A 25,312-nucleotide genomic window follows, 5' to 3' on the forward strand; every position below is an offset into this window, starting at 1 on the left:
GAAGTGACTCATTCTTAAACATGAACAGACAGTCAAGGTCACGGACATCTGAGGAAAGCTGATTACATCAAAGACAAGGACCAAAACAATCAGAGAGAAGGAACTCAAAGGAAACAGACCATGCAGGCTGCAGGAGGAACTCGGACAAAACAACTCTAAGGAATATCGTCTGAGAGATAAGAGGAAAGATTACATCTGCAAGACCCAAACAGGATGCCGAAAATAGGGAGCAGTCTGAGAGCAAGGAAGAGAGCTTAGAAATGGAATATATGATAACCAAGATAAAAGATTCCACAGAAGGTTGGAAGATAAAGACCAGGCATCGCCCGGAAAGAAGGACACAAAGAGTGGGATGAAAAAGAGGAGAAAAGACAACGAAAAAAATCAGAGGTCAATTCCAGGATGCGCTCCATCTGATTAAAAGTTTCAGAAAGAGAAGATAAAAACCAAAGGGAAAGAAATCAAACAGGTGATACAAGAACAAGGTCCAAGAAATGAAGGATGTGAGTTTCCAGATGAAAGGACTGCTGGATGTCGGTAAAAAGGATGAAATCAGCTTGCATGGGGGCACCTCCCTTGGGCATTTCAAAATTCAGGGGCCAGAGAGAAGATGCTGCAGCTTATGTAGAAGGAGATGAGTCAAAATGCTCAGGGAAGAAGAGTAACACTGCAGGGACACTTGGGTGGCGCGGCTGGTTAAGCGTCTGCTCTTGTCCTGATCCTGGAGTCTTGGGATTGAGTCCCACGTCGGGCTCCCTGCTCAGAGGGAAGCCTGCTTTTCCCTCTGCCCCTCCCCCTGTTTGTGCTCCCTCTCAAGTAAATAAATAAAATCTTTTAAAAAAGAAATAAAAGAACAGATTTATAGAGGGAAATGAAGGAAATTTTCAGCATGAAGGATAAGGAAATTTAGCAAGCGTAGAGAACAACCAACCTAAACATTGCAAGAAGTCAGAAGGCTCTAGAAAGACCATTGGTGGCTCTTCTGGATTGCAAAGCATCCTCCCTAAATTCGTATCTACTCAGAACCTTAGAGTGCGACCTTCTCTGGAAATAAGGTCTTAGCAGGTGTAATTAGTTAAGAAGAGGTTATACTTACAAGAAAGCCGGTCATGTGCGGGCCTTTATACAATATGACTGGCGCCCTCATGAGAAGGCTGTGAGAGACACAGCACGAAAGGACACACAGAGAGGGAAGGAGGCCGTGTCAAGGTGGAGGGAGAAATCACAAGGATGCGAGCACACGCCAAAACCCGCCAAGGACTGCCAGCAACGGCCAGAAGCTGGAAGAGACAGAGGCGTGGAGCATTTCAGAAGGAATCAACCCTGCCAGAACCTTGATTTTGAACTTCTGGCCACCAGAACAGTGAGAGAAACAAAATTTCTATTGTTTTAAGCCTCGGAGTTTGTGGCAACTTGTCTACGGCAGCCCATAGGAAACAGAGCGGGAAGAAACCAAACAGATAGGAACGAACAGATTTCCTGTTGGCGTGGGCTGATTTGGGAAACAGCACTGGAGGGTTTTTCAGTTCCATGGGAGAGCTGGGGAGAATTAAGGACAGCAACATAAAACAAATAAGTCAATTAAAAGCGACTCCATAAAAAACAAAAGATTAACTATTGAAAGTAAAATCGTTGTACACCATGTGGCTCAGCAATAAGTTTTTTTTTTCAAGATTTTATTTATTCATTTGACAGAGAGAGAGAGAGAGGGCGAGCACAAGCAGCGGGAGTGGCAGGCAGAGGTAGAGGGAGGAGCAGGCTCCCTTCAGAGCAGAGGGCACATGCAGGACTCGATCCCCGGACCCTGACATCATGACCTGGGCCAAAGACAGCTGCTTAACCGACTGAGCCACCCAGGTGCCCCTCCTATTTAATTATTTAAACCAAGTATGTGCATGACTTTAAATTATATATCTTTTCTTTTTTTTTAAATCCCTGCCTCAATTTTGGGTGCTTTGGGCAAAGAACATGGGCTCTTAAGGGCCGCCTATGGTCTTGCATCTTTAACAGACTTGGTGGAAAGTGGAAAAACCAATAATGGCTGGAGTTGGGGTTTCTTAGTGTGGTCCCCAGACTATCAGTATCAGCGTCACTTGGGGGCTTGTCAGACATGAAGAGTCTTTGGCTACACCCAAGGCCAACTGGCTCAGAGGCACAGGGAGTGGGTTCCACCCAGCTGGGCTCGACACACCCGCCATGTGACTCTGACGCTGGCTCCAGTTGGAGAGCCACCAACTCAGTGAGTGGGACCTTGGTTCATCCCCAGAAGAGCCAGAGGTGTCACCCTTTTCAGGGTGCACACTGACACCCCAACATCCTTGTAAAAGTAAAAAACCTTCAAAGTTGGGGCACCTGGGTGGCTCAGTTGTTAAGTGTCTGCCTTCCGTTCGGGTCATGATCCCAGGGTTCTGGGATCAAGTCCCTCATCGGGCTCCCTGCTCGGCGGGAAGCCTGGTTCTCCCTTTCCCATTCCCTCTGCTTGTGTTCCCTCTTTCACTGTGTCTCTCTCTGTCAAATAAACACATAAAATCTAAAAAACAAACAAACAAAACAAAAAACCAAAAAATACCTAAATATAAACAAACAAATAAATATAAAGACCTTCAAAGTGTCCACTCTTTCTGATTCAGTGATCCCAATTCTAGGATTCCATATTCCATATGGGAATAAGCTTTGTTCATAAAAGCATTTATCACTGTGTTATTTATAGTAGTGGAAAATTAAAAACAACCTAAATGTCCATATAATAGGTATTTGGTTAAATACATCCACAGACTAGTTAAAAAATGTTTATGGCAGAGGTGGAAGAATACAGAGCACACTTGTGTGTTAATGGAAAGAAACAGGATTCAGAATTCTACATATAGAATGACCACAGCAGGGGTGCCTGGGTGGCTCAGTCAGTTAAGTGTCTGCCTTCCGCTGGGGTCATGATCCCAGGTCCCGGGGTCAAGTCCCGCCTTGGGCTGCTGCTCAGCAGAGAGCCTGTAGCTCCCCCTGCTTGTACATGTGCTCTCTGACAAATAAATAAATACAATCTTAAAAAAAAAAAAAAAAAAAAAAAAAAGAATGACCACAACACTGTGGAGAAAAACTGAGTAGGAAAAATAGTTTGGAAGGAAACCCCCAAAAATGTTTGTTAGATGAGACCAGGGTACTTTTTTTCTACTTAATTTTTTTTTTTTTTTTTTCAGTCTTACAGTGAGCGTGTACTCATTTAAGCAACCTGTCTCTGGGGAAACAAGTTGCGTACAAACTGAGGAGGGGCCCCTGCTTTTGTAAGAGAAAGGCTTCTCCCAGACAGAAAACTCTGGGCCTTCCTGAGTCCCTTCAAGGTCTCCTTGGGGCTGTATAGGCGGAGAGGCCAGGAGGGGAGGAACCACTGTTTCATGTGCTATTCTGTCCCCAGGGCCTGGCATATAGTAGATGCTCAATAAACATTTGAGGAAGAAAGGAAGGCTCTCATGATCTCACTTAAACCCTTCCTAACAATCTGAGGGGTGCCTGGGTGGCTCAGTCAGTTAAGCATCTGCCTTTGGCTCAGGTCATGATCTCAGGGTCCTGGGATTGGCCTAGTGTGGGCTCCCTGCTCAGTGGAGAGCCTGCTTCTCCCTCTGCTCCTCCCCACCAGCTTGTGCTCTCTCTTCTCTCAAATGAATAAATAAAATCTTTTTAAAATAAAAAAATATAAAATAATAAAACAAGATAAGCTCTCCTAAAAATCTGTGATGGAGATGTCACAATGCAATTTTGTCTCCCCACTAGACTATGACATCTTTGAATGATGGAACTATTTTTGTTTCTGTAATCTCTAGAAGCCCCTCCGAGCGCAAAGAAACACTTGAAGAAAGTAGAATAAATTGTGATCCTGATATTACAGATAAAGAAACTGCCTATGTTTATACAATGAGATCCTGGCAGATCTGAGAGTCAAGGTCAATGGACAGGTTCCAAAGTGGGTATTTATTTGGGAGTCAACTGCATAAAGCAAGTCCCTGGTCCCCCAGTACTCTTGGAACTACTGTCCTCCGAAGAGCCCCACAGCTCCTGCTGGCCAAGGGTCATGTGCTAATTAGGCTGCCAAAGTCTATAGGAGGGCTCTGTGTGCTCTGGCAGCTCTGGCGACTTCCCTGATGTGAGTCGATAGGGCCCTTGCATGGAAGGATTTAGACAAGGAGAACAGACAGGGCTTTCCTGGCAGGGGCACTTCTTAATTAAAGGCACTAAGAAGAAAGCAAATGAAATTAATGGCTAGTACACATATCTATCCATGTAAGCGTATGAGTCAGTCAGAGGAATGTGGCTATTTTTTTAGAACCTAGTGGGTAACTTATATATGTTTATCAAATGAACAATGGATGGATGGATGGACAGACATATGGGTACACAGATGGATGGATAGATGGATACATGGATGGATGGATGGATGGATGGATGGACGGACAGGTACATGGATGGATAGATGGATGGATGGATGTTTGTTAATGGCAGAATAAGAGTTAAGGGACCTTTGGAAACAGACAAGCCTTGGTTTGAATCCTGGGTCTGCCCTTGTCTATAGTGTGAACATATTACATCCCATCTTTGAGCATGTTTTTTTTGAAAGGCCTCTGGAAATTGTGGTGGCAATTAAAAATGCATGTAAATGCTCTGCTCATAGTAAGTGCTCAAAAAGTGGAGTTATCATCTTCATTGATCAGAAGGGACAGGGGGAAGATGGAATGGGGCCTGCAGTTGGCTACTTTTCCCCTCCTTCCTACAAATGAACCCTGAAATTCCTTTGGGAGGCCATGTGGTTTGAGCACCTTAAGCCAATCAGTGTCTCGGATTGGTTCAGGGATGTGTCTGAGACAAGCTGGTCCTATCAAGAGTGAACCTCAGAGTATTTGCTGGGAATGCTGGGACATGGCCTTTTTCTCTCATTAGAAATACCAAGGAAGCTGGTACCCCAGAAGCTGCTGGCAATTACACTGGGAACACCAGCATAACGATAGAGCTGATGTTCCAGAAGGTAAAGTGGAAAGGCACAAAGAAAACACTGTTGAGCTGCTGGATCCAACCTCACCTGAATTTGGCAGTCCCTGGACTTTTCAGATATATGACCCAATTGCTTTCTTTTTTGTTTAAAGCTGATCTAAGCCAGATTTTCTGACAGCTACAGTCAAAAGTACCCTAATTAATAGAGAAAGGAAGCAAGAATGAAAATATATGAATGGAATGTCTAAGGAAGATGAAACAACAAATGTAGTATCAAATGGTAAGTTGGGTGGTGTCAAATGGTAAGAGACTTTGGATGGCCAAAATTGGGGCTACATTTTAACTGTGAATTCTTACTTGATGTACAAATAAACCAAAGCCAGGGGGTTAAACAAGAAGCAACTTGCCTAAGATTCCATGGTTAGCTAACTTAACTGAGCGTGGGGCTGCAACTAGAAACCAAGTCCTCTGGCTCAGTGCCTTTCCCCACATTCTCCAGCCATTACACCCACGGAGAAACGTACCCCATCCGAGGGCAACAAATCCCTGGAGGCACTTCCTTTCCGAGAAGAAGGAGATGACGAGGAGCGTGTGAAGGTAGAGGCCTTCCACCAGCAGCCAGGCGTAGTTGGCCATGATGCAGTACTGGAAGAAAGCCATGACCAGCTTGCAGCCCACCTGGACAGAGAGAGGCAGGTGAGCCCCAGGCTGGGCAACAGTGAGCTCCTCTCTGCCAGCCGCCCCTGCCTCCCGAACGAAGCTACAGGTAGGGGTAGGGGTCAGGTCGCAGAGCAAGTCTCTATGGGCTCCTGGCCATCCCCTGTGACCTTCCACTCTCAGAAGCCCAGGCCCACAGAGTTCTCTAGAAAGTGGAAGCCCACATGGCAGCAGGCTCAGGCAAGAAGGCTAACGGGCCATCAGAGAAGCAAGAAGTGCATTCAAACCCGGGACTTGGCTGCCACCAGTGAAGCTGTGTCAGATAGGGCCCAGTTCCCAAGTTCCTCCTTTGCAGATGAGCACACGGGAGGACAGAAGGAAAGGGATTTCCGAGCAAAGGATTAACAAGATCCCTTCCAAGCTATTTCCCTGGAAACAGATGAAGGGACATACCAATTATGTTAGGAGGGCACCATTGATTATAGTGAAAATGGTCCCTGATTGGTACACCGCCTCTGTTCTGGAGACTTCTGACTACCGGATGGAGATGCCAGTGCTGGCCTTGCCTGACTCAGTGACTTGTTAGAGGCATGTCTCTAGCAGGGATCACCAGAAGCTGTGCCTGGGGACTCGTGGGGCATGAAGCTTCTGTGCCAGCAATCATTCCTACATGACAAGGTCCCCTTTCCTTTCTCTGAGCTGTCCCTGGGGAGAGGACAGCTTCTGGGATGGACTGACGGCTGCTACATGGGCTGCGTGGAGGTCACATTGCAGGTAACCCAGTGCTGCCCTGCTGGTGGGCTGCGGTTTCTGCTCTACGGCCACCCACAGACTCAGATTCTGGGCGGAGCCTATGGTTGACTCAGGAGTCTGATGTTTACCGGAACCCAAGAAGGTTCCCCGTGGGGGACTGCTGGACTTCTCCAGTACTGGTCAGTGAGGTGTGGGCCCTGAATTTACATCTTCTGACTCTCACTCTACTACTCATACTTTGTCCTGCCAATCTCCCTAAGGGAGATTCAGTTTGAGTCCGAAAACACACACACACACACACACACACACACACACACACACCTATAAACAACACAAACAACAGATCTGTAAGGGATTACAGATGGGAGTGGTGGGAAGTGACAGGCAGGTTGACCAAACCCATCTCAGTCTGCCATCTTTTTCTCCCTTGTTTGCCTCTGCTATGGTGACTATGATGCCAAAAAAACTCGATCCTCCAGCTTCCTTTAGAGTAAGGTGTGGTCCCATGACAAGGTTCTAGGCAATGAGATGTAGATAGGTGTCTTGGGGGCAGGTATTCTTTCCCACCCTAAAAAGGCAAAGCTACCCAAAGATAAAAACTGTTTAACCCTGACTCTCTTTCTTGACTGGAACAGGGATGTGAAGCCTGGGGCTGCAGCAGCCATATTGTAAAAAGCGGTATAAAGTATGGCATCAAGCACAGCAGAGCAGAAAGAGGGAAAAGGATTGTGTCCACCATGGCATCACGGAGCCACTGTGCCACCTCTGGATTGCTCATCTGTGGACTGCTTATGTGGGAGACAAACTCCATCTGAGCCACTGATGTATGGTTTTCTGGTATATGCAGCAAAACGGATCCGCAGCTGATACACAGAGCAATATTGCAAAGAACTAAGAGTCATCTGAGCATTCAGAAGGAGGAAAGGGGTTAGATTAAATTAAACGATTGCTTTACTACAGACTTATGTTTGCAGACACAGACATATATGCTCCCACTTTTCTTTCTGCCCCACACCCTCAACCCTCTTCAGAGCTGGCCATCTGCCCATAGCTGGGACTTGGCAGGTGGAGGGAAAAGATGGCCCTCCATATGTATTTAATTGCCAGAGTGGCTGGGAGTTGAAGGGCAGCCCCCAGGGGCTTCCCGACAAGCTGTTCTCATACATGACCCCGACTGTGCACGTGGAGACATGGGACTCTCCCTGGATGCTCTGGCCCAGCCCCAGCACTGGTCCCTGTACTCTAGGCATTTAGTGAAGCCTCGGGTGGGACTTGGAGAAAGAGCAACGGGACCACCACCCTCTCCCGAGTTGGGCTGGGGAAGGTGTGCAGCCTGGCCACACTCTCACACGCAGGCATGTTACCCTATGGGCATCACACTGAGCGACATCTTCCGAGGAGAAGAGCACCGCGTCCTTGATGAAGTTGGACAGGGCACGCAGGATGAAGGACACAAAAAGGTGCATGTGGATGTAGTTGCGGGTGCAGTGGAGCCTCCTGGAGGGAGAGAATGCAAGGCCATGGGGCCCAGAGCCACAGGCGCTTGGCCACTTCTTAGCCAGGTAACCTTGACCTCGAGCAAGCCTTTACACCTTCCCAGAACCCGAGTCTCCTCCTCTGTGGGAGGGATCAGAGGTCTGTTACCCATTCCCCAGCTGCTGGTGCCAGAAGCAGGCTTTCTTACGGGGAACCTATTCCAGCTCTGGGACTGGGGTGACTCCATCCTCCCACCCTGTTGATAGACCCAACCAATCGGAGTACTCCACCCCTGGCTGCAGTGACATTCAGGTTGGGACTGTGACTCAAGCCGGGCGTATAGAAACCTCCCCACCCCTGCCCCAGGACTTTAACTGCAACTAAAGGGGAAGAGGCTCTCTTTGTCCTGGTGGCTGAGCCGGTGGAGTGTACCCCTATAGCTGCTGGTGGATGTCTCTGCCACCCCTGAGGAGAGCCTGCCTAAGGATGAGGCCGATGGAGAGTGGAGAGAGGGAGGGAGACAGACTTAGTTCTGCCGATACGTTTGAGCACCTAGATCCAGCCATTCCTAGAGACAGACACCCCTGACCTTGTCAGTTATGTGGGTCAGGATACGTTGGTTTTCTTAAACTGTTTTAAGGGGATTTGTTTCTTGCAACCAGGATTTGCAAGTGGGGATAATGATACCTATCTTATAGCATTGTGTGAAAATGACAACTAGGACATTTGCAGTGAATTCCTCGTTATGCTCAGTAACTGTGAATGAATAAAAACACGAACAAAGTCACAGGAACATCGGTGTTTTGTCTTGAGTAAGGTCTAGATCAAGAGGTCACTAAGTGCCCCCCCCCACCTTCCTTTCTCTGGCCTGAGCAATTTAAAGAGACCCAAATTCTGTGCCTGGGGAAGGCTGGGGAGACAGAGAGCTGGCAATGTGTTCTCACCGGAAAGCACAGAGGATGCTGAGGGCGACGAGGAGCATCACCAGGGAGGAGCTGTAGCCCACGGTGTACATGACCTTCAACTTCATTAGATACTGGTGCTGCGAGAGAGGGGTGTGTTAGCCCCGCCCACCCAGCGGCTGGGCTTCTTGCGCCTGCTTAGGCAGCTGCAACTTTTCAATGAACCTTTCAATGCCGCTGGCTATGCTGATCAGACTCTTTGGACCTCAATTCATAGACTAGGAACACCCTGGCTTTGGAGAAGATCTCGGGGATCATCTGATGCCAACTCAAACTTCTACCCCGTGCATAGCGCCCCTTACCATCACCCTGAATCCAAGCCTTCACTTGAATCCCTCCAGGGATGTAGGCTAACTGCCTTTTGAAGAAGTCATCTGGTATACAAGGGTGCAAACTATCAAATAATTTTTCTCATGTGAAGCTAAAATCTATGACTTTTTTTTTTTCATATCAGATGGGTAATGTGCCAAGGTCATAACAAGGTTTGAGGGTGGTACATGTCACACAGGAGCGTGAACACCCAATCATCATGCTTATGAACTACAAAAGGATCTAAAATCTATGACTTTTAAATTGGTTCTTTTTCAATACCCACGTCTGGAGCCGCTTGAAATAAATTGAATGCTTAGAGGGTTTTTGGGTTTTTTTTAATAAACTTTCATTTTGGAATGGTTTCAGAGTTCTCGAAGGGTTGCAAATATCACACAGAGAGATCTGTCCTTTTTTTAAAGATATATATTTTTAAGGATTTTATTTATTTATTTGACAGAGAGAGATCACAAGTAGGCGGCTGGCGGGGGGGAGGGGGAAGCAGGCACCCTGCTGAGCAGAGAGCCCGATGTGGGGCTCCATCCCAGGATCCTGAGATCATGACTTGAGCCAAAGGTAGAGGCTTAACCCACTGAGCCACCCAGGCACCCCAGATCTGTCTCTTCTTAATACAGCTTTTCTGGGGACGCCTGGGTGGCTCAGTTGGTTAAGCGGCTGCCTTCGGCTCAGGTCATGATCCCAGCGTCCTGGGATCGAGTCCCACATCGGGCTCCTTGCTCAGCGGGGAGCCTGCTTCTCCCTCTGCCTCTGCCTACCACTCTGTCTGCCTGTGCTCATGCTCTCTCTCTCTCTAACTAATAAATAAATAAAATCTTAAAAAAAAATACAGCTTTTCTGCCCACCTGTCTCTCATATATAGTCTCAGCATTACACTTTCTTTCTGTGTCTTCAATCTCTTTCCACGATCCCTCACCCTCCTGCTCAATTAACATGCTCTGTTGGCAATGGCCTTCCTAAATAAGACCCCCAGAACTGAAAGCTGGAAAGCTCCAGTATATTCTCTGATCAGGAAGGAGTAGAGTGGGACCATCGCCTTCCCTCTCCTCTACACTGAACTCATATTAATGAGTTTTCACATTACTGACTCATCTTTGATTTGGAAAGAATCTCAATGGTATGGGAGAGGACCACATATAAAGAGAAATGTAAAACCTGCAATGTAAAACCTGGGTGCAAAAAATAAATTGCACGACAGCCTGAAGAAGAATCAAAGAAATGAAAATTAAACCAATAATGCTATACCATCTGTTTCCAACCAAATGAACAAATATTTAAAGGCAGTATTCTATGCAGCTGAGGGTAGAGCGGGAGCAAACATGGTTTCAGTCTCTCCTGAAAGTAGCATGTATCAGGGGCACCTGGGTTGCTCAGTGGGTTAAGCCTCTGCCTTGGGCTTAGGTCATGATCTCAGGGTCCTGGGATTGAGCCCTGCATGGGGTTCTCTGCTCAGCAGGGAGCCTGCTTCCCCCTCTCTCTCTCCCTGCCTCTCTGCCTACTTACCATCTCTCCTTCTGTCAAACAAATAAATTTAAAAAAATCTTTAAAAATGAAAAGTAGCATTATCAAGAATCTTTGAAACATGCATTCCTGTTGACCTCCTTTCTACCTCTGGGAATTCTAAGACGTTAGCATGCGCACACACACACACAAAGAAATAAGCACAAGAGGAAAAGCATATTTATACATCAAGATGTTCATCACAGAACGATGTGTGATGAAAAACACTTAAATGTCCAACAATAGAACAATTAACTGAATTATCTTAAATCATTATTTTGATGTATGCCACCATTAAAATGGTGTTTACCAAGAGTTTTAACAGATGTTAGCTTGTGCTAAGAATGTAATGTTAAGCGAAAAGGAAGAATACAAATTTTCTAGGTACAGTGTGATTCCTGCTATCTGTTTAAAAAAAATACTAAGTTGAATTACGTGAAATTGCCTTTTTTTGTAGGTCAGATGATTGAATATCAGCTATTTTGTGTGGTTCAATCACATACACGCATAGACCACAAGATTTTAAAAAGATGTGTTAGATGTTAATAATGGTTAACTTTGGATGATAAGTCTGTGGAGAGAGTTGTTATTTTTATTTGTACTTCTTCTATACTTTTCATTTCTTTCCAGTGGATAAGTACTATTTTATAACCAGAAGAAAAAGGTAATTAATTAAAAAAAGGGGGGGCACAAGAATAGTATTGGGGAAACCTTGCTGACAGCTGTTCCTATGAGAATGACTTGAGGTTCAAATGGCCCAAGCTCCATGGTATTAAGAAGTTTACTGCAGGGAAAGAATGCAGGCTTCAGAGCCGAGAGACAGGGTTTCCAAACCCAGGACTGTTACTCACCAGCTGTGTGACCTTGGGCAAATTACTTAACTTCTCTGAGCCTCAGATTCCTCATCTGCAAAATGGGGGTAATATCTACCTTGCAGGCTTGTTGGAAGAACAAATAAAGTATGAGGTAGAGTATCTAGACAATGGCTGGCACTTACAAGACACTCAGAAGATGTTGATTTTTTCCCACCTCCATCCCCCAGCCCCATCACCCACCCTTCAACATGAGTCACGGATCCAAGATCGCAGTAAGAAGTATGAGTTATAAAGGAGCAGCTTAAAAAAAAAAATTAGACCTATTCTCAGTTATGATAATGGAGTGCTGTAGGACAGCAGGCAACATGGGGACGTTTGGAGTGTTTCGTCCAGTTCTGGGTGTGCTATTTTAAGAGGCACAGGAATAAACTGGAACATTTCTGGAGGAGGGAAGAGTGCATGAAAAACTGGGTACATTACACCCCGAGGAAATAAGCGAACAAACTTAGGCAAGAAAAGTATTAGAACAATTGACAGGTAGAGGCCTAAGACCCATTGTATGGGCTCCAAGGGGAGGGAGCTACCAAAAAGAAGTCTGACTCAGAGTGACCAAAGATTTTCTGAGAGCAAGAGGCAACCTTTGATGGGATGACTGCCATGTGACACTGAGCTTCCCCACTGGTATGATGGTGATCCCAGAAGCCAGGATCCACCTCTCAGGAATGAAGAAGAGAGCCAAAAGGACAGTAGGTTGCCCTAGATTCATGGTGGCTTGACTTTGGGACATGAAAGGGCAGTCAAATGTTGAGAAATAAGAGGTTCCATGATGCATCAGCTTATAATCTTGCACGAGCAGGAAGAGCCCCAGCCCCGAGGGCACAAGCCTCACTCATAGGACCCCCTGGTTTTGCCACTCTCAGTTCAGAAGCAGATTTGGACCAGTCTGTGACAGCACGAGGAGGCACGGGGTGACAGTATGGGGTGTTATGGCTGAATGCTCCACATTGTCCTGTGGCTGGGTTGACTGCCTGCCAGGGAACCCTCAGGACACCAGCCAGCCGCACTTATCCCTGCATTATATGTGTAAGTTCTGATCCAGAAGGAGCCCTGGTCCCAGGAGGCCTGATGTGCCCTTAGTGCACCTGCCCTCCACATCTGCAACAGGGACTCACCCTAGGAGGGCTTGGGGGCCAGGAGCCTCACTGCTGTCTGTCCTGGATCACATTGCCCTTCTCTCTGCTGTCTTTCCTGACCGGGCCACCTTCCCTCTACATCCTCTAGATCAGGGCTCAGCAGACATTTTTTGTAAAGGGCCAAATAATATGCATCTTAGACTTTGGGTGCCATTTGGGCTTTTGCAAATATTCAGCTCCGCTCTTGTGGTGTAAATGGCTATAGCCATGTCTCAATAAAATTTTATTTACAAAAGCAGGTGGTGGGCTGGATTTGGCTCAAGGGCCACAGGATGCCAACCTCCACTCTAGGTAAGCAAGCCCCATTTTATTTACCCAAGCAGCAGCCTGGTCCTTTCTGCCAATCTGTGTGCACTGTTGTGGGCTTTTGTTGGTGAATAGAGCAGCGCGTGCCAATAAGGAAATTGAAGAAAAGACAGCCAACAAGTGCTCATTTCCATCATCGTTTGATCAGAAGAGAAAAGACATTTCAAGAGTAAGAGACAGGATGACTCAGATCTCTGAGAGCAAAGCTTGTGAACCAGCATCTAGGCACCAGTAAATTACATGGCTTGAAAACCTTTCTGATCTTAGGGATTTTTTTTTTTTTTTACATTTTTAAAATTTTTTATGTGAGCTGAAGCCAAGGTAGTTCTCCTTTCCACTATTTTTGGCCAATAATTATTCTGAATTAAGTCCAAACTTTGCATTTACATTTGTTAAATTCAGGTCCTTGTTTTGGGATTTTACAGTTTCTGCCCTGGATGAATATCATGGTTAAGGCCTTGGGTTTTGTTCCCCAGCTGATGAGTCTAAAGCTGACAGTGTCTCCGATGTGGTTTCAGTAAACACTGCTCACAAAAACAAAGTCTCCCTGGGGTCCTCAATAATTCTTAAGAATGTAAAAGGGTCCAATGGCCAAAAGGTTTGAGAACCACTGGCCGAGGCCAATCCTGTGTCCCATCCCTCTGCCAGGGATGGTCCAGGGGTGGGCAGGCTCAAGTCACTTTGGGCCAGTGAGATGGGAGGACAAGCTTGCTGGGGTTTGGGTGAAGAAGCTTTCTTGCTCTTGGGAAGGAGCCAAAGGAAGTCAGGCTTTCCCTCCACCTGGACAAGCAGGCATGGGGGAATATGTGGCTGTCATTGCCAATGGCACCCACATCGAGAGGTGGCAGCCTTGAGAGGAAGCCACCAGGATAGCAGGAGGAGAAATGGCAAGAACCCGGTCCTTTGGCAGCTTCCGAGTGCTGCCTTATGAAAGAGTTCTGAAGCCTGTTCTCTGCACCCCCAGTTACATGAGCCATATCTGTTTATTACCCAAGTTGCAAATTTCTGTTTCTTGCAGCCCAGAGCATCCTTTTGAACCTCTATGCTGCCATCCATCATTAGAACATTCTCTCTTAATTTTATGGATTTTGCCAATGTGATCACATAAACTTCCTGTCCTTGTGTAAGTCAGTGATGGAAATGGTCATCTGCAGGGGTCAGAGCCCATCCACTCCTCTGAAACCTTCTGTCCCCATTGAGTAATCCTTGCTGGGTCTCGTTATGAAAGTACCCTGCTCTGACCAGACCTGAAGACCTCACATGTGTCCCCCAATTGGATGACAAACCCCAGGAGGGAAGAAACCCAAGTCTCCACCTTGGTCCCTCACCCAGTCTTGCTTGTACAGAGCAGGACTGACTGGCCGGAGAAAGTCCTAGAAAAGAACTCAGAAGTGGGTATGGTGTGTCTCCCAACCTCATCCTTCCTCCCTCCCTTCCCTCTACTGCTCCGCCTCATGCTTCTCTCACATGCTCTCACCCCAACCTCCAAGGAACCAGCAAGGCTGTCAGGATTCCCACTGGGGAGTTTAGCCCATGGGGCTGCAAAAGCCCATCTCCCAGGGGACACGCACCATACCAGGGGGAGGGCAGCAAGAGCTAGAGGAAGGACTCAGGTTCTTTTGGGTACTAACTAGGTTTGACTCCTGCCTCTGCTAGTCTCTGAGCATGTTCTTTAATGGCTCTGAGTCTCAGTCTCCTCATCTGCAAAATGGAGAAAACGATCTTACGATGAATCCGTCTGAGGATTTAGTGTCATCATGTATCCAGGAACTGGCACATGGCAGGTGTTCAGACAACAACAGACATTCGTTGGGCAACTGGTTAAGTGCCAGGCATTGTGCTGGGGCCTGGGGACCTGGAAATGAGGAAGATTCTGATCTGTTCCTGTGATATCTCTAAATCTAGACCCATGCCTGGCCCACAGTCGGCGCTTAATGCATGTTTGTTAAGTGAGTTCATGGCTTTGAAGAGCTCACATTTTAGTGAGCGAGATGGATGCCCATGGCACATGACGACAATTTCGTTCAACGTAGCAGGTAACATTTTGGAAACCAACACAGCATATCGAGAGAGCCCTTCTTGGGAGTGGGGAGGTGGGAAGAAAGGGCTTTCTGGAGTCAGTGGGCTAGAGCGGAGTCTTGAAGGACACTTACGAATCAGGCAGGGAAAGTCAGGATGCAAGGCTCTGATACTAATGGGGGCACCTGGAGAAGCTCAGCGCACTGCTCAGTGGCTTCTCTCTAACCAGGCCTGCCCAGCAGCATGCAGCTTGATCCTTCCCCTCAGAGCCTGAGGAGCCCTGAGAGCCAACATTTATTGAGCACTTCTTCTGGCCGGGTACCCTTCTCAGCACTTTCCTGGATTACCTCGTTTGGTTCCCTTGGCAAGTCTGTGAGGTCAGAACCACGATCAGCCCATTTCACTGATGGAAAAACTGAGGCACAGAGAAGTTAAGTCCTCCCAACCCCCGCCAAGGTCACAGTCAGGGTTCAGACTCAGCAGCCTGACTCCAGGCGTTTAATCAGCGGGTTGCTTTTCTATGGGTTTCATGACTAAATCACCCCCAGTCTCGTGGCGGCACAGGGCAGTTCTTACTGTGCCTGTGCCCAGGTCTTCATTAACCATCTCTGGGCTGTCTCACCACGGCACTGAGGTAGGCCGAGGGAGCCCCGGATGATGAGCGGGGTGGGGTGGGTAACAAGAGCAGCTCCCGGTCCCCTGATCTTGACCCAGGGCTGGCTCCATTCTATCTTCTTAGTTGCAGACAGGCTTACCCGCTTCTCGTTGGAGGAGTCGTTCACATTAACCCCACAGGCCAGGTCAGGCCTGGGGAAGATTTCCGACCAGCCGTCCTGTGTGCAATTTCGAAACATGGAACCTGTGGGAGCCAAGCATCCTGCAGGTGAGCACTGGGGACACGGGACAGACGGCCTGGGGTCCCAGGTACCCTCAGCCACGCCTTAGGGGCGGCCTGGCATTTCCCCATAGCTCAGCCCTGGCTGCCTTTCTCTGAACCACACAGTCCACTCCCAATCAGCTCAGCTGATCCTTGAAGACTCTGTAAGGGTCAGTAAGAAGAGGCAGGAAAGGGATGCCTGGGTGGCTTGGTCGGTTAAGCCTCTGCCTTCAGCTTAGGTCATGATCTCAGGGTCCTGGGATCAAGCTCTGCATCAGGCTCCCCATCCAGCAGAGAGTCTGTTTCTCCCTTCCCCTTTGTGATCTCTCTTTTGCTTTCTCTCAAATAAATAAATAAAAATCTTAAAAAAAAAATAAGAGTGGTGGAAGAGGAAAGTAGGGAGATAGCCCTAGAAAGTGCAAAGGTGCGGATGTGTGTGCACAGGTGAGAGAGAGACAGACTTGTGGACCACCGAGGCCTCGATTTACAAACCAGCCCAGCTCTGAACAAATACCCTGTTAGCCTTCAAGCACTACTTGCCCTCCCCCTGGGGTCCCATAGCCTAGCCCACCCCCATGTCCCTCCGTGCCAGACACAGGGCTCCACATACAGGGGAGAGGGCAGGACATATGTCACAGTACCCTCCGGTCCCAACAGCTCTCCTCCATTGGACTCTGTGTCCCCACCCCTGCAGAGCTTCTCCTTACCTTTCCCCAGCACAGCTGGCTGCCCCCAGGCCCAGCCCCCATCCAGGGGTCTCTCAGGCCCTGGAGCACTACAGCTTTACCCTGGGCCTGTCCACTCCTCCCCTCTCCCCTCACCCACCCTTCCCGGGCTCCATCTCAGATCAAGTTCCCTCAGTGCTCCAGGGGGGACTTCCCCTGCCCATCCTCCAACCCTACAGGCCGAGGGGCCACTTCTGGCTTTTTCTGGGTTTTCCCAAAACAGGGGCTGCTCCCTGATCTCTTGGGTGTTCACAGGAGATAAATATAAACCTTCCCGTGGGTAGGACACCAGTACTCTCAAAAGGGATTACAGTGTCCCATAAAACGCAAGGGGCCAAGCGTTGTGCTCAAGGACAGCAGTCCCAAGCGACTTTAGTTATACATCCCCAACCAAAAAAAAAAAAACAAAAAAAAAACCACCGATCTCATTCTCTAAGGATTATGTACTTGTTCAATTATAAAATCTTGTGCTCTACTGTAATGATACGCAGTGATTATACTATGCGCCAGACACCGTTCTAAGCCTGTGGCAGGCAGGAACTCCTTTAACCCTAACAAGACTATGAACCAGGCAGTTACTTTTATAGTAAAACATAGTATGACATGTAAATAGTGCAGCCATCTTACTGTTGGGGAAACTGAGGCATGCCATGGTTAAATAATCTGCCTAAGACCACAACACAGGAAATGGAGGAAGTGGGATTTTAACCTGGGGTCTCGGACCCCACTCTCAGCTGCACACTGTGTACTGATCCCCTTTCTTCCTCCTGCTTATCCCCATCCCAGGTCGTGCCACCCTTTACTGGGCGGGTTCTCCCGAGAAACTGACATGGTTGGCAAGGACCTGGTCATGCCCATCGGGAAATGTCCTCAGGCTCCGGGTGCTGCTCTCACACCAAGGAAGTTCGATTTCAAATCTCACTTCACACCCTGCTCTCCAGCACCTGAAAACCACCCACAGAGCTGACTACCAGCACTGAGGTAGACCTTCCAGGGGCTGGAAAGGAAGGAAGGCATTCTCAGTCCTCCAACCACACCTCCAAGCTTCTCTGTCTTGTAAATCACAGGGTCACTTTGGTACTCCCACAGAGCTCGCTGCCCTTCTCCTCCCCCACGCCGCTAAGGCCAAGTCCCTCACACAGTGGTGGCTGGCTTCCCCGCCTCGCCTAGTCCCTGATGATCTCCCGAGGGCTCCGGGTGCCCACCCAAAGCCCTTGCTCATCTGTCCGCTATCTGGAGGGCTGGAATTGCAACACAGTGGAGATGAGGAGCCCACACTAAATTCTTCTCTAAGGGAATAGGTAAGTTCTCCAGGGAGGAGCTTTTAGAGCAGGAGCCCGAAGACTGGGGAAGAGGAGCTGCCAGCCAAGAAGTCTTAGGAAGGCACCAGGAGGAGGCGCCCTCCATGGACTGATGGGTCCAGCTGCATCCTCTGCTCTGGGACCACCCCCCACCCCTGCATCTGGCTGCTGCGGGTGTGGCAGGCACATAGGGGGCTGGTCACACCCCTGGAGATAGGAATTCTGACACTCCCTCTGCTCGAATTCATACCCTTTCTAGGGGTCTCAGCCACCCCACTTTGGCCTTGCATGCTCCTTTCTGACAGGCCTCGGGTCTGGACCACTGGTTCACACGGTTCAGGGTCACATGGGTTCCACTGAACTCAAGAATGATGGCTGGCATTTCTAGAACCAGCCACTATGCTCATTTCCAGATTTTGATCTAATCCTCCCAGCACTCAGGGAGGGAGGCACGGCTGGTTTATTTACCAGACAAGAAAACCAAGGCCCAGAATTGGGCACCAGAGTCCAGCCAGGATGTGACTCTTCCCTGTGCCTCCCTCCCACCTGGCCCTGGCCCCTGGGGGCAGCTTCTAGCACCAGGAGACCTTGGCTTTCTGACCTTCTGGATTCGGGTCCGCCTGGCCCCCAAAGGCCTCTGAGACCTGGAGTACAGGTTTCCAAGTAGCCAGATCTGAGTGGGAAACTCAGCACCCCCACCCTTGGTCACCTGGGTGTGAGCTTCGATGCCTCACTTCTCTGTGCCCAGTGACAATAGTCACCCACACTGCAGGACTGAGCAGGGAACACGATAGCACCAGTAAGTGCCCAGCCTGGTGCCTGGCCCAGCGAGCCCCACAATGTGACTCCCTCCTCCTTTCAGCCTTTCCAAAATAGACCTCGGTGGTGGGGCTTGGAGACATGGAATTTAGGGGGCGGGGTGCAAGACTTCTACAGTTCAGTCAAGGGAGCTAGCGTGTCAGACAGGAAAGCAGGGGGGTCCAATTTCAGTTTGCTTGGATGGAAAATAGAATTAAGGGAACGCAAACTCCCCAGAGCCCAGAACCAGTTATTCATGTGTCCCTAGAGGCTGGCCTGGGCTGGGCTGCCCATTTTGGGGCCTTCTCCTCACTGACCCAGTGGGATTCTCCAGACAGATGCTGCATGTGACCCAGGCCGGGCGCCCGGTGTGGCTAACGAAGCAGTGCCCTTTGCTGACCAGGCTCCTGGCAGAACTGCAGAGGAGACGAGGGTTGGGCTCTCTCTGGAGTCCCTTCAACCCCACCCCCTTGCCCTGGGCTTCACTCCTAATAGGACAGGGGCCCTTCCTTACCCAGGTTCAGGGCAGTGTACACCTCAAGGGCCCCTGAAGGTACAATCAATATTTTGTGCATATACATCTGTACATCCGAAGATTTTACACAATTCTCAAAAGGCTCCAGGATCGTAATCAGGTTAGGGACCCCCACTGTGTTAAGGCTCCAATCCCAAGATAGAAGGCCTGACCCTGCCTGGGAAGCGTGTTTTCTAACAAGGGACTCTGGAAGACCAGTGCCCTGTAAAGAATCAAAGGAATGCATCCTGGAAGGAACATTCTAGACCTTGGCACACACAGAAAAATATCTGGGGGCAGATTCAAGCCTGCAGTTTTGGGAGTCACTTAGACAGCCATTCTGTCTGGGCCCCGTAGTGGGCACCCTGGGAAATCATTAATTTATTATTATTATTTTATTCTCTCAAAAGGAAGGGTCGGTCCAAAACACCAGACTGTCCTCACAGGGCGCTCCTCCCTGGGTTGGGATGGGGAGCCCTGGGGTCCTGTGGGACACCACTGAGGGGAGCCCTCCTTCCGGAGAGGAGACCAGGGATCTGGGATCTATGGGGAAGGAAGGTGGTGGTAGGAAGATGATTCTTGGTGACTAACTGAGGCTGGACTGGTCCTGACCCGTCCTGCTGGGCTGGCTGGTGCCCTGGGCCGGGGGCTGGGTATGAATAGAGTGGCGCGGGAGGGGTTGGGGGGCGGGGACACTGCCCCTCAGTAAGTTCAGAACCCTCAGCAGGCCGGGTCTCCCTGTGGACTGGCAGACAGGAGGCTCCTGAAGCTCCACAGCGACACCGTGTGGCAGGGAGAAGAAACTGCAGCAGTGGCAGGCGGACCACCCCAACTTCCTTCCCTACAGCAGGAAAAAGTGGGACTGCACCCCTGGGTGAACACCGTGGGTCTGGAGCAGTTAAAGGGTTGGGGGTCCTCAAAAGGGAGTCAGTGGGCTACTAGTTAATGAGGCAGATACGCGTTCTAGCAGTTGATTGGGGAGGATTTGGCTAGGAGCAAGGCTCTGGCTGGCTCTTCTGAAGAAAGGTAGAAGGGACGTTGATGGGGGATGCAGAGGCACTTCGGCTTTGGGATGGCTGTGAAGGGAAGACTGGGAAAGGAGGAGAGCTTCAAGTCCCTCCAACTGGAGAACTTGGTCAGCAAGGGAGGAGCACTGGACAGGGAGTCCAGGATCTGGTCCTGTCCTCGAACCTGACCGACATGTTGCCTTGGGTCAGTCATGTGTGGATTAATCTCATGTGTTGGGAGCTCCATGGACCACAGACATAGACATGGAAGGGTTACGGTGGGAGAAAAAGACTGTTGGTCAGTTTGCTGGCACCTGTGTGCAGGTGGGGAGGGGGAAGGCAAGAAGGGAGAAGAGAGGAAGAGAAAGGACGAAGGAAGATATTTAAAATTCATTTCCAGGGGCACCTGGGTGGCTCAGTGGGTTAAAGCCTCTGCCTTTAGCTCAGGTCATGATCTCAGGGTCCTGGGATTGAGCCCCACATCGGGCTCTCTGCTCAGCAGGGAGCCTGCTTCCTCCTCTCTCTCTCTGCCTGCCTCTCTGCCTACTTGTGATCTCTGTGTGTCAAATAAATAAATAAAATATTTAAAAAAAATAAAATAAAATTCATTTCCAAGCACAGCTCTATAGACTGGTCCTGTTTATGCTCCCCGTTTTACAGATGAGAAAATCAAGGCTGAGAATGGGTAGCTTGGGCTCTCAGGTCTTGGAAACTGACACCTGGCTGGACCACACTTTCCCTCGTCCCTTGCAGGTTGGTGTCACCAGGACTGAGTTCTGGCAGAGGCCATGTGGGCAGAAGCACAGTCCTTCACAGGCCTCGTTCAGGCCTGGGGCTACTCAAGAGCAGCTGGTTTGCGTGTTAGGTGGGCAGACATTGTACGCATGTATGAAGGCTTTGAGATTTGGGACCTCTGTCTGTTTCAGCAAGCGGGCATTATCCAAGCAGTAAGTGGAGAATGGGGACTCAGACCTGTCTCCCTGGTGCATCTATGAGACTGAGTGGGACAGGGAGCTACCTCAGTGTGCTCCCCAGATTGAGTGTGTTTGTGGAATTGAGAATTATGGAGCGAGCAATTTACACTCCTCTCCCACATTGCATGGTCTTGATTTCCTCGCTGGTCACCCATCCTTTCCTTACCTGGCTTTGAGATGCTCGTGGGTTTTAGTGTGAAGACCTCTTTTCTGGTTTCATTAGCCAGCATTTCCTGCCCCACATAGATGGGGGGAGGGAGTGGCAGACTTTAGACTTTAAATGAGCTCATGGAGGACGGGGGCCAAAGGCCGTGAAATTACCTTGCCTCCACCCAGCATCACCCCCCACCACAAGTCCCACCTTGACCATGGCATCGAGGACAGGGTACTGGTTTTGAAGTTGGACAAATCTGGGTTTGAATCTTAGTTTCTCCATCTTCTAGTTGTGAAGCTTAGGCAATGTACTAGGGTTAACTCCTCTTAACTCCCTGTTACTGTCGCTCCTTCCTGGGTCAAGAGGAGGAGACACGGTCTGTCATTGGCAGGGGACTTGTGATGGTTCAGTGAGCCCATGTATATAAAAATAACTGGCACGTGGTGGGGTGTGAGCCCAAGTTCGTCTCCGAACGTCCCCTGTCTGAGACAGTCTCCCTTTCTCCCTTCCTCAAATTAAGAAAATCCTCGTAAACTACAGTTTTCCTCAGGCAAAAGATCACCTGGGAGGCGAGGGGCTTTCAGAGAGGGCACAGTCTATCAGCTGGGCCTGGCAGAATGGGCACATAGAAAGGAAGTGTTCTGGAAAGCTAGGCTGTGCCACAGTGGCACCCAGACGTGGGGGCTGGAGCAAGGGGTCTGGTTGCTAAGGGGACAGAAACATAGAAGGAAGTAGGGGAGCCCAAATGGGGATGTGGGTTGAGAGAAGCAAGCCCAGTCTCCTCTATCACTTCCTAGCACATTGCCTCCTGGCCCCCTTCCTTGGGACCCTTTGAATCAAGCCCACCCCACACCCCCAAGCCAGGCCTTCAGTCCTCAGGAAGGACCACCTCTCACCATTCCATTCACTGCTTGTCCCCAGAGGTTCTTGGCCTCCAGGCCAAGGCCCCAGCCAGAGGGTCACCCACTGCCTCGCAGCCAAGACCCCCGGGCTGAGCGGTTACCATTTCTGCCGGTGAACATCCGGAGGAACTGGGGGCATCCCACTTCCACGATCTGTCCCACTGCAGAGGATGGCCAGCAGCTCATGTTGTCCCACAGCCCCTTACAACCTGCCAAGAGGAGCAGCAGTGTTAGGGAGCCAGCATGGGCAAAGGGCCTCCCCCTCTGCCTGTCACCATTCCCAGCACTCTAGCCTGCTAGCCATTCCCATTAGGGACCTCTTTGAGATCAGGAACCAGTGGGGTCCAATGTGCCCTTTTATCTTTGGCATCTACACAGTAATCGCCCATGTTGAAGGCATGAAGGAAGGAGAGAACACACATTATCTCGTATAAGCCTCACTACTCACCAGGGCAGCTCTGGATTTCTCTAGAACAGAAGACAAAACACCTCTTGCCCTCAGGTTGCATTAGACTCGACAGCAGGGCTCTGGCCTGGCCTCACAGGGTAACCATCTAGGGAGCTTTATTTTTTTTTTTAAGATTTATTTATTTCACACACACACACACACACACACACACACACGCGCGCGCGCGCAGAGAATACAAGCAGGGGGCAGCAGAAGGGAGACGGAGAAGCAGGCTCCCCCGCTGAGCAGACAGCCCTACCTGAAGCTCGATCCCAGACCCTGGGATCATGACCCGAGCTGAAGGCATTTGCTTAACCGACTGAGCTGCCACCCAGGCATCAGAACACATAGAACTGGGCCCTGCATCCAGGGATCCTGATTTAACTGGTGTTGGGAGGGGGCTGGGCCGTTCCCCAAACACATTCCTTGGAAACAGGCTTTGGTCAGATCACTGACTTCTGGATTCCTTGTTGAGGTCCTGGCCTTCCAGTCCTCTGCCTGCCAGCTGGGGTTTGGCGCTAGTGGGAGTCCGTCACCCTGTGCTCTCGCACATGTAAGCTCATCTAACCCACCGCAATGCTCCATGGCACCTGGCCCTGTCCTTGTTTTATGAATGAAGCGGTAACACAGAGAAGAGAAGCGTTTCCTGGAGTCACACAGCGGGGAAATGCAGGGGCTGGAAAGTGGCTGTCCAGCTACCCTGCTCTGTGCCACCTCCCAGGCTTCAGCCACCTGCCCTATCTCTTAGGGGCACCAACCCCAGCTTCCAAGAGCCTTCCTCATGGAGCCAGGCTAGGGGAACTGGAGAGGAGCCAGGAGCTGGTGGGGATCCAGGGGGTGGGGTTGGCCCAGGAGGGCAAGAAGGAGGATGCAGAGAGGGGCTGAAGGCAGGCTGGGGCTCTCCTCTTGCAGGGGGCCTGCCCCCAGAGGGATGGGGGGAGAGAGAGAGGAAATGTGAGGTCAGGATGCGGGGCTCTGGAGGCAGTGCAGCCCCTGAGTGACAGACAGACTGTGGCCCCGGGGCTAGGTTGCTGGTATGGAATGGGAGAGAGCTTGCACACAGAGGCAGGGCTTGGACGGGGCTCCCCCAGGACAGTGAAAGCATCTTGGGACTGAGGACCAGGGTCTGTGTCCCTTGAGGAACATGGGAGATGAGTAGCCCCTAGGATGTCGTTGCACCTTCACCCCGACTCTCACAGTGAGCCCTGAAAGAGGAGGAGCTGGACCTCTCTGTCTGAGCGTGCCCCAGAGCACCCAGGTAGGGTTCTGCCACCATCCAGGCAGCTGGTCGTCCACATTCCAGCCGTGGACGCTGCTCCCCAGACCTGAGCAGGGACTGCCCGAGGTTGCAGGGTCTCCACGACTCTGGCCTCTCCAGATGCTCCTGGGATGGCAACACCAGCCTACTGTGACCCACTGTGTCTGTCTACTTGACTTATTCTAGCCCCTTGAGCCTGAAGGATGAGGCTGTCCTTGCTCCTTCTGCAGAAGTCTCCATGTGACAGCAGGCTGCCTCATTTATAAGGAGCCACATGTCTTATCAGAAGCAGTTGGAAGGATTCAGGGGTCTCTTTCGTCACTTTGGGAGCAATGAATTCAGGGTCAACCCCACCAGGTCAGCCAGGGAATGGGGGTCCACGGCTCCTGCCTGTGAGGCTAGATAGCCCCCGTCCAGCTGGCCAGACAGATGGCAGGCTTCCTAACCTGGGTCATGTGAGGCTGGGCTCATAGGGACACTGCCTTGGTGCTGACAGAAGGTGGCCGAAGAGGGGCTGGTGGCAAGGGGGAGAAGGCTCTCCTCAAGGTGAGTGGGGTCCCCTGAAAGCCAGTTCACTGTCACGCCTTCTGTATGAACCCTGCAGAGAGAAAAGGCTGGAGGCGCATGGGACACTGTGGAGCCTGCAGGGGTGGGGTAAGGTCACTGCCCCATGGCAGAGATGATGGAAATGAGGAATCCAGACTCCAAGAGGTCAAGGGACATAGGCGCAGGGGGACAGAGCTGATACCCGTGGCGCTGGTATCACACCCTCCGGGCTGACCCTTGGTGGCAGTAGACCTGGTGCTTCTGCCTCCACGTGACATTGCTCATGTCCTGAACACAGTAGCATGCTGTGATGGGGCGACATTCTCTCCCAGCCTTGATGCTGGGAATAGACCTAGCGTTCCCAGTGCGAGAAGCCCATCCCTGGTGGCATGCTCTTCTAGCTGGTACGTGGTTGAACGCTTTTCATTTTAATAGTTACACTTTTTTTAAAAAAATATTTTATTTATTTATTTGACACAGAGAGAGATGGTGAGAGAGGAAACACAAGCAGAGGGAGAGAGAGAGGGAGAAGCAGGCTTCCTGCCGAGCAAGGAGCCCGATGCAGGGCTTGATCCCAGGACCCTGGGATCATGACCTGAGCCAAAGGCAGACGCTATACCAACTGAGCCACCCAGGCACCCTGACAGTTGCACATTTGTTAAAAAAAAAAAGAGAGAGAATTTAATATGTATTAAGCAGTTATAAGATGAGCATATCACATCTGTGATTTTATAGCTATTAGTATTATATATATAATATTACATATATTATTATAAAAGGAGGCTAAGTTAAAAACTAGTTAGTTAAAGAAGTTGGTTAAGCT

General features: G+C 49.9%; 1 protein-coding gene and 1 non-coding gene across 3 annotated transcripts in view; both read right to left on the reverse strand.

Moving 5' to 3' along the window:
* SCTR (secretin receptor) overlaps positions 1-25,312 on the reverse strand; it is a 72,631-nt gene that overhangs the window by 12,582 nt on the left and 34,737 nt on the right. For both annotated transcript variants that reach the window (XM_032840881.1, XM_032840880.1), the window contains exons 3-7: positions 22,339-22,446; positions 15,741-15,844; positions 8,808-8,905; positions 7,752-7,884; positions 5,502-5,655 (exon numbers count right to left, since the gene is read on the reverse strand). In XM_032840881.1, the coding sequence (XP_032696772.1) occupies positions 5,502-5,655; positions 7,752-7,884; positions 8,808-8,905; positions 15,741-15,844; positions 22,339-22,446 (597 nt within the window). The remainder of the gene's footprint in view (positions 1-5,501; positions 5,656-7,751; positions 7,885-8,807; positions 8,906-15,740; positions 15,845-22,338; positions 22,447-25,312) is intronic.
* On the reverse strand, positions 9,274-9,377 carry LOC116857094. The gene has a single exon (XR_004380692.1). It is a non-coding gene; the product is annotated as a small nucleolar RNA U13 (small nucleolar RNA).

The sequence above is a fragment of the Lontra canadensis genome, unplaced genomic scaffold (genome assembly GCF_010015895.1).
Source record: "Lontra canadensis isolate GAN:19392208 unplaced genomic scaffold, GSC_riverotter_1.0 scaffold117, whole genome shotgun sequence".
Lineage (NCBI taxonomy): Eukaryota > Metazoa > Chordata > Mammalia > Carnivora > Mustelidae > Lontra > Lontra canadensis.